The sequence below is a fragment of the Sinohyriopsis cumingii genome, chromosome 1 (assembly GCF_028554795.1).
Source record: "Sinohyriopsis cumingii isolate HCF-2022 chromosome 1, ASM2855479v2, whole genome shotgun sequence".
NCBI lineage: Eukaryota > Metazoa > Mollusca > Bivalvia > Unionida > Unionidae > Sinohyriopsis > Sinohyriopsis cumingii.
In genome coordinates, this window is record NC_142961.1 from 39,313,149 (window position 1) to 39,328,883 (window position 15,735).

Below are 15,735 nucleotides of genomic sequence, written 5' to 3' on the forward strand. Positions count from 1 at the left end.
GCAGTCTTTGCCGGAAAGATTTGAAATGTGATAATAAGGGCCAGCTGGAGTGGTTTTGTATTCTTACAGTCTAAAATGCATTTTTGGCATGGGGCCTTTATCCCCTCATCAGTGTCTTTCCATGGAGTTGTGGCCTCACATTGTCCATCTTACCAACTTTCCTTTCTGTGCAATAATTCCCTTGTAATGAACTTTATGTCGATGACATCTTAGCTTTGATGGATTTTTCATTGTTCGGTCTACATCCTCATTGAGCAGAGTTGTGTCCCCTGATTGTTGGACCCATCCAGTTTTGCTTCCACACATAATATTTTTAATTACTGTCCCAGTCTTTTCAGAGAAAAGTGGGGGATGTAGCATCCACATTTCCATCCATCCCTAACACTATTTGTGAAGTCATTTGAGATTAAACGATAAAATTTTGTATACTTCTGTATCATCATTAGAAGGTGTGGAGCATGACATGGAGGGGCAGGTCCCATCCATAGGGTTAAGGTCACACCTCAATAATTTGTGCTGTCAGCACATTTTCCTAATACTTTATAATTTTAATGCCATTTTAGATTAAGTGGTAATACCTAGTGTATTTATACCGCATCACTAAAAAATGTGTATTGTGCACAACATTAGAGGTGTTATCTTCAAGGTCATGGTTACAGCTTACTATTTTGCTTTCTCCATCACACTTTCTCTTCATCACTTTCACTTTAAAAATGTTTGAGATCAAGGGATGAAACTTGTACAGATGTACATCATCCAGAGAAATTGGGCAAGCCCATTTTTAAGTTCAAGGTCACAGCTTATTATTTTTCACACTTTCCTTTTATAATTCGCAATAATTAATTATATATACCTTTAATACTTTCATAGGAATCCAGAATGACTGTGTAGATACATGAGAATTAATTACTAGGTCGTCATGTGAGTGTGTCTGCTACACACAAGTGCATATAACACTGATTGAGTAACATTATTTTTTGGTGTGCTTAGTCACGAGGGAATATGGGCTCGTGTGTGCAGGCAAAGCGATGGGTGTTGTTTACCCACAGACCTGGGTTCATATCTCTGTAGAGTATGAATTAAAAATTCTCTAACCTGTATGGTAGTATTATTTGTATTAAAATATGAATTATGCCTACTATTATCAAGCATTCTTCTATAGAATCTAGGGATGTCACTTTCCATTCTGTCTGGTGTATATTTATAACTCTCATTGACCGCTCCAGTGACCTAGTGGTTACAGAATCCGCCTTGGATGTGGGATGTCTTGGGTTCAATCCCTGGCCAAGTCATACCAAAGACTTATAAAAATGGTACTAACAGCTGCCTCACTTGGTGCTCAGCATTAAGAGGTTAGTGTTAGGACTGATCGGCCTGGTGTCAGGATAATGTGACTGGGTGGGACATCATGCTACATGTCTGCGGCATGATGCCCCAGTGCTAGACATCACTATAAACTGCCACATTGCAGACATCATAGCGATATGACTGAAAAATTGTTAAAAGCTATGTTAAAAATCCAAATCACATCACATATAACTCTCCTCTCTCTCTTTATATATATATATATATATATATATATATATATATATATATATATATATATGTCATCATTAATGGATTTGCATCAGATTGGGGGGGAGTGCATCTTTAAGGTCAGTGTCATTGTTTTATGTTGAAGTTTTCTGTTATAGTTTCCTTCCCACTTCATAAGTTTAGGGTCATTTAAGATGAAAGGATCAAACATACTGTTATCTATATATCATCACTAAAGCAAATATCACATACCTATCTTTACATTTGCATTTCTGCATTTAAACTTGACAGATTATTAATATAAGTGGATAGAGTTTGGCATGCTTATATATTGTCAATAGAAGATGTATTGCATCATTTGCATTGCATGTTTGTAGTCTTGTCCTCAAGGTCAGGATTTAGGTCAGTATTGTAAGGTGTAAGCTTGTTTGTAGTCTTGTCCTCAAGGTCAGGATTTAGGTCAGTATTGTAAAGTGTAAGCTTGTTTGTAGTCTTGTCCTCAAGGTCAGGATTTAGGTCAGTATTGTAAGGTGTAATCTTGTTTGTAGTCTTGTCCTCAAGGTCAGGATTTAGGTCAGTATTGTAAGGTGTAAGCTTGTTTGATGTACAGAGATACATCATGTTACGCTTATATTTCTCTATTTGTTGTCATCTTTTGCATCATGATTAAAGTTTTATCTTTAGGGTCAAGGTCACTTTTCTTCAAATGCTACTTAAGACAGGCCAGTGATACTTAGTTCCTTTTCATGTCTGCTGATAAATTTCACAGCTCAGTCATGAAGGTCATAGTCATAGTTCATTATTGTAAACTTTTAAAAGTGACTTCACCATCGTTGGACATGGCTGGAGGAAGGGTGAGGTGAATTTATCAGCTTCTTGCATCAACATTTAGTATACTTATGACTGATGAATATTAAACCAGCATTTTATATGCAGTATAAATTCATGAAACCTCAGCTGGCTTCGATTGTGATTGTTCTGCATGACCAGTAGTGTCTTGCCTTGCAAATGTTCAATAATGTATCTACTGTGTCACGTAGCCCTTTCCTGTACAAATTTACACTCCACTACTTCCAAAGGAAGGTGGAGGACATCAATTCTCAGTATTTGCTTGTTTTTTTTCACTCAGGTTTGCAGTAAAATTCATCATAACACTGTCCCCCCACCTCCATTTTACTTCGTTTTATCCTTTATTCTTTGTATTTTACTACAAAACTACTGAATATATTGTTACTGCATACATTGTGAGAATTGACTTTGCTCCTAATTTGCCATTTTGTATAATAAGCTATTTCAGAAGTAAGCCCACCTTAATAATAAGCTATTTAAACATTATTCCTGCTTTAATAATAACCTATTTCAGAAGTAAGCATACCTTAATAATAAGCTATTTAAACATTATGCCTGCCTTAATAATAAGCTATTTCAGAAGTAAGCCCACCTTAATAATAAGCTATTTCAGAATAAGCCCACCATAATAGTAAAACATTCATAAGTAGGCCTACCTTACAAGTGACTATTTTGGAAGTGGGCATACCTTAGCAATAAGCAGTTTAAACATTATGCCTTCCTTAATAATAAGCTATTTCAGAAGTGGACCTACCTTAACAATAGACTATTTCAGAAGTGGGTATACCTAAACAATAGGCTATTTTGGAAGTGGGCATACCTTAACAGTAGGCTATTTTGGAAGTGGGTATACCTTGAAAATAGGCAATTTGGAATTGAGCAAACCTTAAAATATTGTAGTAGTTGCCTTCCTTAACAAAAGGCTATTTCAGAAGTGAGCCTACTTTAACAATAGGCTATTTTGGAAGTGGACATATCTTAACTTTAAAATATTTCAGAAGTTGACCTCCCTTAACAATAGGCTGTTTTGGAATTAGGCATACCGTAATAATAAAACTCTTCAGAAGTAGACCCAAACTAAATAAGACTTTGAATGATAAATTTAAGCAGCAGGTTATTTTAATATTTTATTGAAATTGAACATTTTTATATATAACACTAGAATGTTCTTGTTCAAGTTAATTATTGTCGTAAAAGGAAATGTGCAATTCATAAGTCTGTGCATATGTTCTAAATGGCCAGAGATGTGTGCAAAAATTAATTTTGTTTAAATAAAATGGTAAATTGGGATCAGCAGGACATCAGACTATCAAAATACTGTTGGATATGGATGACAGTTCTCTTAATATATGTTTTCTTTTATACAGAGTACATGGAGAATAGTTGCGATAATCTGCAGTACCTGAAGGTTGGACAAAACAGTTGGATGGAGCCTGGTGTTCCTACGACCATGGCGCCCCCACCTCCGACCTCCCCCATGTCTGATCTGATATCACGAAGAGAGTCCAATTATGTAAATATTTTCAATAATGTTAATTACTTTTTAACACAGTTTCAGCCTTGGTCATCATGTTTATCTAATTAGACACATAATAACTGAAAGAAAATCAGCTTGGCAATTTTGAAAGCTCCAGAGAAATTTGAAGTTCATAGGTAAAATGTGCCATTGTTTCATGTGTAAAGGTGACTGTATGGATAAGGTACATTTGTGTTTCCTCCATTTCATTGATAGTATGGAGCATAATTTATTTAAGCTTTATGCCACCACAGGGTTGGGGCGACATCTAGCATTTGCGTCTGCCATCTTTCACACATTTTCTTTCAGACTATAACTCCAGTTATACATCATGGTCTGACCTTGTAAGAAGATGACTCTGATCCTGTGAAAGATCTCTTTTGAAAAGATTTTTGGGGTCACTAGATGAAAATTTCTATATAACTCAAGTCATGTTTCTTGAATGTTGATCAAATTTTGGTTATACAGATGCCATTTGGCCAAGAAATATTTTAATTGGTTTTAAAGTCAGTTGAGTGAAGGTTAAGGTCACTGGAGATCAGGGTTATTCTTATTAAAAATAGAAATTTTGTTCCTGGTCTGAAATAATATAAACAAAAGGTCAATAAGACTTGGGGGGGGGGGGGTAAGATCCCTTTTGGCCAATATATATTATTTTATATTTTAAGGTCAGTTAAGTGAAGGTCAAGGTCAGTACCACTGTTTACAAGATTATTGTTGAAGGAACAAGTTAAGTTCATTATTTTTGCATGTGACTTTTGATCTGTTTCGAAGAAAATTCAAGAAAAAAGTAAAGGCAGACATATATTTAGGCATTTTACTACATTAATAATGGAGATTATTATTGTATTTCCATACTGAGCAGATGAATACAATTATTGTATTTCCATACTGAGCAGATGAATACATCATATGTCTCACAGGACCAAGATTTACACATAGGCTTCAGTAACCACTTCAGAGATGCAGTTAACTTACAAGCAGTCAATTTTAAATAAAAGAGAAAATAATTCAAAGAATTTTTGTTAGTTGAAGCTTCAAAATTTATACTTCAACTACTATTATCACAAAATCAGTAAAACTAGAAGCTTGTGTTTGACTTAAATACAAATCTATAATAGTATAATTTTGTACTTGTACCAGTTATATATATATATATGTGTCCCATCCTAGTATGGGAATAAAAAAGCATTAAAAAAATTAATAAATTGGGATGAGTTAGTTCAAAGGAAAGTTTGAAGAAAAAATACAAACAATAGTTTTAAAAATTTGTGATGCTGCCACAAGTTTTGAATTCATTTTCTCTTGTTTGGCATCTGGGAAACACAGAAAGACAAATGTGGGTGTTTAACATAATATCAGTTAATTACAAATTTAAAATAAAAATTGAAATAAAAGAATTGGGTTTGCCTCTGTAAGTTTAGAACTTGGGACCTCTTGTTTGGCACACATAAGACGCAGAAAGACAAATGTAGGTGTTTATATAGCTTAATTGCCCCTCCTAGGATGAGAGTCATAAATGAAATGTAAAAAAAAATCCAAAATTGGGATGAGCATATTTAAAAGAAAGTTTGAACCTAAAATTAGCAAAACATATTTTAATTTTTTTTTGATGTTATTGAATTTTTTCTAACTTGCCACCTCTTGTTTGGAGAGTGTGACCCACAGACAAATGTGGATATATATATATATATATATATACAGGGTTCCCACGCTACTGGGAAATCGGGAGAAAAAGTCCAGAAAATGATTATTTTTTCCCGACTGTGAAAAGTCCTTGAATTTGGCAAATATGGATGAAAGTTGGGAAAAACCTGGGAAATCTCTGCCACCACTTGATGTCCATAACAATCACATAATTGAGTTGTAACTAAACTGATCATGAGTTAAATTTATCGAGCTTTAACCAGAATATTCTGAGGGTGCAGTATGGATCATTTGATTGCTTGCAATAATAATAATAATGAGGACTTTGTATAGCGCCTAATCTGTAGAAGCTCTAAGCGCTTTACAACATTAGACAACACCTATAAGATAAAAAACATATAATGAAATGATTACAAAAACAAATACCATGAAACTAGAAAACATTAAAAAAAAACATGCTGAGAATATTTAAGGTAGGAAACAATTTTCAGTCTTTTAAGTTTGTTCTTGCAGTCGAAATAAGTGAGTTTTGAGAGCCCTCTTGAATGTGATTACTGTGTCTTTGTGTCTAAGTTCAGTGGGCAATTCATTCCACATTGCTGGGCCCTGGTATGCAATAGAACGCTGTCCATATGACTTTGTTTTCATAGTGGGAATAATGAGTATACGATTGTCAGAAGAGGAGCATAAGTATCTTGCTGGTGTGTACACATGGGTGAGGTCAGATAAGTATGTTGGACTGGAGTCTGTCAGTGAAACTTAGCACAGAGAACAAATTTTGTGTTTGATTCTGGATTGAATGGATAGCCAGTGTAGGGTACAGAGCAGCGGGGAGGTGTGCTCTGATCATGGTACTCTAAGTATGATCCAAGCAGCAGTGTTTTGAAGTTTCTGGAGCAGATATTGAGATGAACCAGACAGAATTGAGTTACAATAGTCCAGTCTTGAAAGTACTAATGAACACACAAGTGTTTTAGTGGCATCCACTGAAAGATATTTGCAAATTGAGATGATGCGTCTCAGCTCAAGATATGCAGCCTTGCATATGTTCATGACATGTTGGTGCAATGTGAGAGCACTGTCCAGAGTAACACCTAAGTTTCATACTGATTGTGTGAATTTAATGTTGTTGTTGCTGATATTTATTGTTTGAGGTAAAGGATGTGAATGAGAAAGTCTTTGTGTTGTGATCAGAATGGCCTCAGTATTATCGTCATTCATCTGCAGCTTGTTACATGACATCCGTGATTTCACATCAGAAATGCACCTCTCTACACCTTGAATGGTAGCATCAACTTCAGTTGGGTGGCTAGATTTGTATATTTGGGTGTCATCAGCGTACAATTGGTGAGAAGCTAAATGATGATCTATGACACTTGAGAGCGACTGAGTGTACAGAATGAAGAGAACAGGTCCAAGAAGAGACCCCTGTGGAACACCACAACATAGATCAACTGGGCTGGAGTGTATTCCATTTGCAGGTACAATTTGTGTCCTGTTGACCAAGTAGGACTTGAACCACAGTAAGGCTGTATCATGAATGCCAAATACATGCTGGAGACGGTGAAGTAATATATCATAGTCTATTGTGTCAAATGCTGCAGACAAATCACTAAACATATATGCTGAGTCAGTCCAAATGCCCAGTGGATTAGATTTGTCTAGTAGACTTTTATTTTCAAAGTCAGCTCGATATCCATATCTTTCCTTACAAGGAAGGTGTGAAAACCAGTCTGGCATCACAAGAGGCCAACATGGTGGTGGCAAAGCATAGCTGCTTACTGCATGGCCTCGGAAACTTTAAACGTTGTTAGATTGATTGATACATGCATGAAATTGATATGAAAATTACTTATTTTCTCAGAAATTGTGAGTATTAAAATCGTTATGTCTTTAATCTGCTGAAAGACAAGAAAAAACTATGTCGATGAAATTTGACCTGGTACTCGTGATTTGCATTGCTAGTCACATGAGTACACAAATCTAACAACCCACATATTCAAATGTTGTAGAGAGAAAAAAAGAAAATATTAAATGAAAGTCATATACTGGTTGTAATAAAAATACAAAAACGAAAGAACACAAATTTCTCCATATTTATATATTCCAAGAACAACTTCTAGAGTTTTTTTGTATCACATGACTGCCACATTGACATGTGCTCTCTGCTTGATAAATCAGACTGGCCAGACTGCTGGTTTTTACAAAAAGTATTTAAAGAAGTTTGTTGTTGAGATCATGTGACCATTGGACTTCCAATGTCATCAATTGAGATTTGTCAAGTCATTTGACTAGTAATGCATATGGTGAGTACTGGGTCAGGTTTCATCTATGCTGTAGTTTTATCTTGTCTGTCAGTGGATTAACAACATAACGATTATTATACTTGCCATTTCTGAAGAAAAAAATCATTTTTCTATCGATTTCATGCAGGTATGAATTGATAGTACATAAGTTTAAATTTTCTAGGCCCACTGGTAAGCGACTACCATATGTCACTACTGCACGGTGGCGGCAAATTCCAAATTTTCGATGTGCGGTTGCAATGACCCCACACCCCAACCTAAATGTCCAAATATGAAAAATGGGGTGAGAATATTCAGAGGAAACTCGGATTAGAAAACAGACTGCTGTTTGTTGAATCTCAGAGCTGAAATGAGAAATTGTCGTCCTTTGCATTATATATTAATAAACGATATGAGCCCCTGTATCAGTACATGTTTGGGGACTGTTTTAATGAATTACAAGAAGACAAGTTAATTTAACAGAAAATTCAGTCCTTGTTTATACAACAGTATATAATATTGAAGGTCTTTTGTCAAAATTTAAATCAAATCTTTTGAAAATGTTTTTTATATGATGGATTTTTAACCAGATCATCTTAAGGAGATTAGGTTTGAAAAATCTTGTTTGGGATTTTATTGGCACAGATAAATTCAGGGTGAAACTCTTTTCATTACAAGAGAAGATTCTAATTATTTGCATTTATTGTTTTATTTTTTATGTACTGTAATAGGAAATGTTACTTTCTATGTGATGCATATATATATATATATATATATATATATATATATATATATATATATATATATATATATATATATATATATATATATATGTGTGTGTGTGTGTGTGTGTGTGTGTGTGTATGTGTGTATATATCTATATCTATCTATCTATCTATATATATATATATATATATATATATATATATAGAATTCTTTAGAATTAAAGGTTTGAAAGGAAACAAAACATAATTTATGTTCATTATGTTGTTTCCACATAGCAACATGATGCAGCAAAATAAAGTCAGAATTTTTATTCTGTACATTGAAATGACTTTACATGACAGTTTATAGGAATATAATCAAACTTATTTCATGTGCGACATTTCTTGGTTTTGTACATGATCATGTTTTCTGACTTAGATGTTTTTGGAGAGCTTTGAAAAGGAAACATCTTTAGATCTAGAAAAAAGCGTGTTTTATAATTGAAAATGTTCTTTAATTCCATTCAGTAGTAGACATATGTGAACCTTGAAAAAAGTAATTTCATCCTTTAAAAACCCAGGAAATGACCTGGAAATTTATCTTTAGAAAAGCATGGTGACCATGTGTATATATATGCAATAAACTGGCAACAAACAGTGGGAAACTAGTATCTAACTAGCCTGAGCACTTTTGACTCTTTAATGAGTCTTTTTCAAAGGCAAATACAAAACATAGACAAGACAAACAAATAAAACAGAAAAATGGTTATGTTTGGAAAACTTTACATGGCTGTATCTACAGGAATTAAATCTTTTAATTTTATTATGTTTCCACTAGTTTATTTCAGCTTGTTGCTGATACTGGAAAATATTTGTATTGACCTAGAAATTGATGAGCCATAACGACATCTGTTATTTTATGTAAATTTATGTAAGCGCAAATTATATCCCGGATATTTCATTGTTATAGTAGTCATAGGCTATTAAGCAAATTTAGAGAATTATTTAAAAGAAAATATGCCGGCTGCAAAAGATAATTTTATTTGTGCATGGTTGTCTTTTTCTGGTCTTCTTGGTTTAAACCACTTGGTTTCAATTTTCTAAGGCAGCATATCCAGTAAGATTCCTTTTCTTTCCTGGTTTGGGAACTCCAGTTGGGGTTGTAAGCAATTGCAATAAGTGTTATATCTCTGAAAGTGTGGTCAGGGGAGAAGTTTTCTGCGACTGGGCTTCTGGACTTTCGTATTCTTTATATATATATATATATATATATATATATATATATATATATATATATATATATATATTAAGTTGATGTGTAATTGACTTTCATATTTAAAGTTAAAGGTCTCAGTAAGGGACAATGCAAGATTATGAACTGTTTTCATTCTGCAGTAAATTTTGAACTACTGGAAATACTTAAATGAAACTTCGCATGCATATGTCATGACTTGACCTGCCACATGTTTACCTGTACACAGATGCACATGAGTAGAAAGTGCATGTTATAACTGACTGTACACAGATGCATATGAGTAGACAGTGTGTGTTATAAATGACTGTACACATATGCTTATGGGTATACTATCACATAATTACACAGGTGCTTATCAGTAGAGTGTCACATAACTGTACACAGATGCATATGAGCAGTGTGTGTCATAACTGTACAGATACATATCAGTATACAGTGTCACATAACTGTGCACAGAGTAGACAATGTCACATAACAACAGAGATACATAGGAGCAGACAGTGTCACAACTGTACACAGATGCATATGAGTAGACAGTGTCACATAACTGTGCACAGATGCAAATAAGCAGACAGTGTGGCATAACTGTACATAAATACATATGAATAGACTGTGTCACATAAATGTGCACATATGCTTATGAGTAGACAGTGTTACATAACCACACAGGTACATATGAGTAGACAGTGTGTCACATAACTGTACACAGATGCATATGAGTAGACCATGTCACATAATTGTACACATATGCATATGAGTAGTTGTTGTTGTTGTTGCTGTTGTAGGGTTTAACGCCTTTTTCAGCACATGATAGGCTATACATGGCAGCCAGTATAAATGGTGGAGGAAGAACCCGGGAAAACCCCGGGAAGAACCACCGACCCACGAGAAGTTACTGGCATGCTTTCTCACATACCCACGTTAGCCGAATCTGAGACTCGAACCCACACAGGCAGAGGTGAGATGTCAATGATCCGGAATGGTGAGTTCTTTAGACCACTTGACCACTCGGGGCCCCTATATGAGTAGACAGTGTCAGATAACTGTACACAGATGCATATGAGTAAACAATTTCATATAACTGCACAGATGCATATGTGTAGACAGTGTAACATAACTGAGCAGATGCATATGAGTAGATACTGTGTCACATGACCATACACAGATGCATATGAGTAGACACTGTGTCACATGACCGTACACAGATGTATATGAGTAGTGTTAGGAATCTATATTAAAATCTAGGCAACAGAAAAGACTGCATTGCAGCAAGTTTTGTAAAATCAACAAATAATTTATTTCCCTTGAATGCAGAGTGAAATATTTAAAATAACTGATAGTATGGTGACTGAAATCCTTAGTAGTCATAAGTTCTGTTAAAAGTCCAAAAGTACTGAGTATTCCAAATGTGACCCAGTGGTATTCCAAATAAAGTCCAGTCTGTTGAGTTGATGTGCCAATAGTCTAAAATAGTTTGATGTGCCAACAGTCTTGATGTATCACAATGATATAATCCAAAATATCTTTAAATGAATTTATGGTAATTCCAAAATAGTTACTAATTTTGGAGTTTGTGAGCACCTTGTAATTCCATTGAATAATTGAAATAAATTCTCTCAACTAAACACAACTCAACTGAATCTGGTTCGACTAAGACTTATTTTTAAGATAGGAATAACTAATTCTCAGGTAAATATATGAAAAACTAAGATGCAATTTCGAACCAGAATGAGGTTCAAGTAATAATTTCTAGATCATGCCGTCAAAAAGGTTGGGTCCTTTACCAGCCAACCAATCAGTAATTCAGTCACCTGGTTTTCCGAAGGCGAAACTCTTGACCTGAACTCAGATCACTTCAAATTTGCCAGCAAGATTTCATCTACACCTTACAAGGTCAAATGGCCACAATGTCATGTTTACCAAGCAAAATGAGCTTTCTTATAGTACAAACCCACAATGGAGAAAATCTGCTATTTAATATTATTTACTAAATGACCCTTATAATCTATAATCATAAAAATTAACACACATAATAGAGATATACATAACAGTAAACTGTGTAAGTATAACTGTACACAGATACACTACATAACTAGATCTGTCATATTGTTTACTGTTCACAATATCATGTTTACACATGACACATGACTAGACTGTCACATGGATACTGAGAGACATAGGATGACTAGACTTTGGCTCTTGGACAACTGTACGCAGATACATATAATGTTTAAATTTTGTCACATATATAACTGTACATATATACATTTCATGACTAGACTGTGTCACATGTATAACTACACAGAAACACATGAATAGACTGTCTCATGCATAACAGTTATGTTTGCATTTCAAAGGCACAGTTCACTGCAAGAGAAAACAGTTATCAGTATTGTAGCTTTTGAAATATTGGTGATATTTCAATGAAACTTTAGTTGGAAGTGCAGATGACAGTGTCCAAAAATTTAATATGATCATGTGTGTACAGAGAGTTTATTAGTAGTTTTGTAATTATTATAGAAAACAGATGAAACAGACTTGCTGGCATTATTTAAAATTTTCTTCAGAAAATCATATTCATTATGATGGCCACATGACATTTTTATAAGTAAAATTATCAGTGATTTATTGTGCAGAAATTTAAGAATGTTTGAGATGTAAAAGTTTTGTATCTTTGCTTCAAATTCACTCATATAGAACATTTAGTTTTTTTTATACTAGGAATGAAGACTGAGAGATTTTTATTACTTTGTTTCTTCTCCTTGTTGATTTAATCTGAGTGGTACAGATATATAGTACCTTAATTTACCTTGTGGCTTTGTAAAGTTTTAGTAAATTTCATGCTGATGAAAATTGTAAGAATATTAGTCTGGCAGTTAGCTGTTAAATATCAGTTTGAACTTTATGGTCAAAATTAGTTTTGAGGACACAGTAATACCTGTCTAAAGCAGTCACCACTGGGAAATTAAAAAAGTTTCTCCATGAGACAGATGACTGTTTAAAAGATGTTTATTTCTCTACTAATTATGGTATAGGAGAAACAGAGATGGTGTCTAAGGTGACTGCTTAATACAGGTCACCTTTAAAGCAGGTATGACAGTATGACACTTGAACTCAAAGTTTTCTCATATGTTTATTTATAGGGAGCAGATGGAAATAGCCCTCCACCATTGCCATCTACTAGCAAACGTCCGAGTATTAGTAATGTGAAAAAACTGTCCATCGTCAATACACCACATCGGCCTCTGCCGCCAACCCCAGGGGCCTTGAAAAATGTGAATGAGAAGTTATATGGAGAGTGGGGTGGAGATGATACAATAGGTTAGTAATAAAACCTGAATGATTTTAAGTGCAAAACAATGACTTTGAAGTTTATGGGTGTCTGATGTAATTACTGTCTAATAGTAATTAATTAATTTGTATCCGTAAAGTTTCTGATATTATTTTTTTAGCACATGTTGGAAACATGGCAAATGTGAAACAGCTGTTTTAAGTACTTCTTGTTTAATATGGACTAGTCTGCATCAGTGAAGTCCATAGTATTTTACCCATTTCTATCTCCCCCTCTTTTTTGCATGGGGAGATTGCACCATTTTCTACAGCTATCTGACTTGTTTGGCTATAGCATGGTATGGTACATAACATGATATCGTTTTGTGGACCCAAATCATCATGCTATATCAGGGTTCTGCTGTACTATAGTATCTCACACCATCCTGTTTGTTTTTACCCCCTACTGATTTTAAAAGCAAAAGTATCAAGGATATAAAAGATGCACAAAACTTAGTAATTTTATTCATTGATTTATAATTTCTAACCTGATTGTCACCAAGGGGTCACTAACACTGTCACTGTATTGGTATTTCACAGCAAATGGAAGCCTTTGATGTAAACAAGCAGACAGACTGAGCCTCACTGTCCTTTTCTGGTTTCTAGAATAGTCCTTTTCAGTAATGACTATGTTGTCTGCATCCAATATTTGGAATATCTAGCGATAATATTTTTAAAACAAATTGAACATATGAAAAGGATGGCTCTTGTGTGCATATGTTGAAAGAGATTTAACTCCAAAATTGATGGAATTATTGAGATAATCAAAAATAGCAAACTGCATAACATCTGTTGCTTGTAAACATAGACAGGTCCATGCAAATATGGTGACCTTATCACTAAAGAAACTTTCATTTGGTTCAAAATGTCAACAAGTGTTTGGAACCGTTAGAAATTATTAATCAGTGAATGAAATGGCTAAGTTTTGTGACTTTTTTTATAACTTTGATGCCTTCTGTTTTTAAAATCAATAGGGGGATTGTTTGTAAATACTGTAAGCATTTGGATGGGCAAGTTATTTCACAAACCAGCATCCTGTACAGTGAGATCCAGAAAATTAGGGTCCAGCTAATTTTATGTCCATAGCCCAGGTGATAACAGAATGCTGAATATGGGCAACATGAAAGTCAATTGACTTACTGGGCTACTATTTGATGCTTTGAATAATTAATGAAAGTCATGTGACCTACTGGGCTGCTATTTGATGCCATGAATAATTAATGAAGTCTGGTGACCTAGTTGGCTACTATTTGATGCCATGAATAATTAATGCAAGTCTGGTGACCTACTGGGCTACTATTTGATACCATGAATAATTAATGAAAGTCTGGTAACCTACTGGGCTACTATTTGATACCATGAATAATTAATGAAAGTCTGGTAACCTATTGGGCTACTATTTGATGCCATGAATAGTTAATGAAAGTCAGGTGACCTACTGGGCTACTATTTGATGCCAAGAATAATTAATGAAAGTTGGGTGACACACTGGGCTACTATTTGATGGTAAGAATAATTATTAATTGTTGGGTACTTATAAAATGGATCAGGGAGTTAGCCAATTCCTTGAGTCTGTATTATTCAACAAACAGAGCTCATAATTCCATTGTATGTTTTTCTCCATCCCCATCCCATCTTTACTCTGTTATGATTATAGTTGACAAATATACACTCCTGAAAGATTGATGATGATGATGTGGTAATGTTTTGAACATAAAATGAATAAGTTTAATACATATTGATGGAAATGCAAACAAAAACGTTTTAAAGAAATTGTTTATTCCACTATGTTGTTGGGGAAGCAACACTGATAGTGTAAATGGACAAAACCATCTTCATGTAACTCCATGTAAAAAGTCCAGATTCCATCTGCTTTCTAATCAGATTTATTTTCTTTTTTCCTCTGTTGTGTATTTTGTAGAAAATGAGTTAACATATTAACCCCTGGAGGTTTTTGTCCTTTTCAACTGAAATTCGAGTAGGAAACACATTTTGAAAGCTATTTCTGAATAGATCCATAAACACCAAATCCCAGGTGATCTTTCAATAACATACTGTCTAGTTGTATTAGAAACATTGTTTTTCATTGACTATTTGGCTTGTGCATGAGCAGAAGGGTAAAACTTGGAGTTCTTTTTTTAAATTTTTTTTTATTGCTATATGGAGCCATTATTTTTGTATCGATACCACTCTTTATTCCAAATTCCCATCTTATCCTACTTTATGCAAAGATTCATCTGTCTGTTTGCAGTTCATACTGGTTTGCCTTAGATCTGAGACCAAAAAGTCTAAAATCCGGACACAAAATAGGATTCCATCCACAGGCGAATTTTGGGTAGGAAAAAATCGGGTACAAAAAATGAGGTTTATTACCTTTCTATAATACCACCCACTTTAGTGTATCATGCATGACCATGACACTACAGAGCTCGGCAGTAGGGTACTACCTCCTGCCACGTAACTTGTCGCTTGGGGTTAATATGTTAACAAGAATTTTTTAATTTTTTTACATATCGTCAAGGAATGGCTAATTTTGTAATTTATGTGCAATGTCGATGCACAAATGATTAAATACACAAGGAATGTTCAGATTTGGTGACGTCTTCGAAATGC

General features: G+C 34.4%; 1 protein-coding gene across 1 annotated transcript in view; it reads left to right on the top strand.

Annotated features, from left to right (window-relative positions):
* Positions 1 to 15,735, top strand: part of LOC149806747 (tyrosine-protein kinase SYK-like) — a 99,022-nt gene that overhangs the window by 39,375 nt on the left and 43,912 nt on the right. The window contains exons 7-8 of the mRNA XM_089957142.1: positions 3,753 to 3,898; positions 12,936 to 13,113. Of these exons, the coding sequence (XP_089813268.1) occupies positions 3,753 to 3,898; positions 12,936 to 13,113 (324 nt within the window). The remainder of the gene's footprint in view (positions 1 to 3,752; positions 3,899 to 12,935; positions 13,114 to 15,735) is intronic.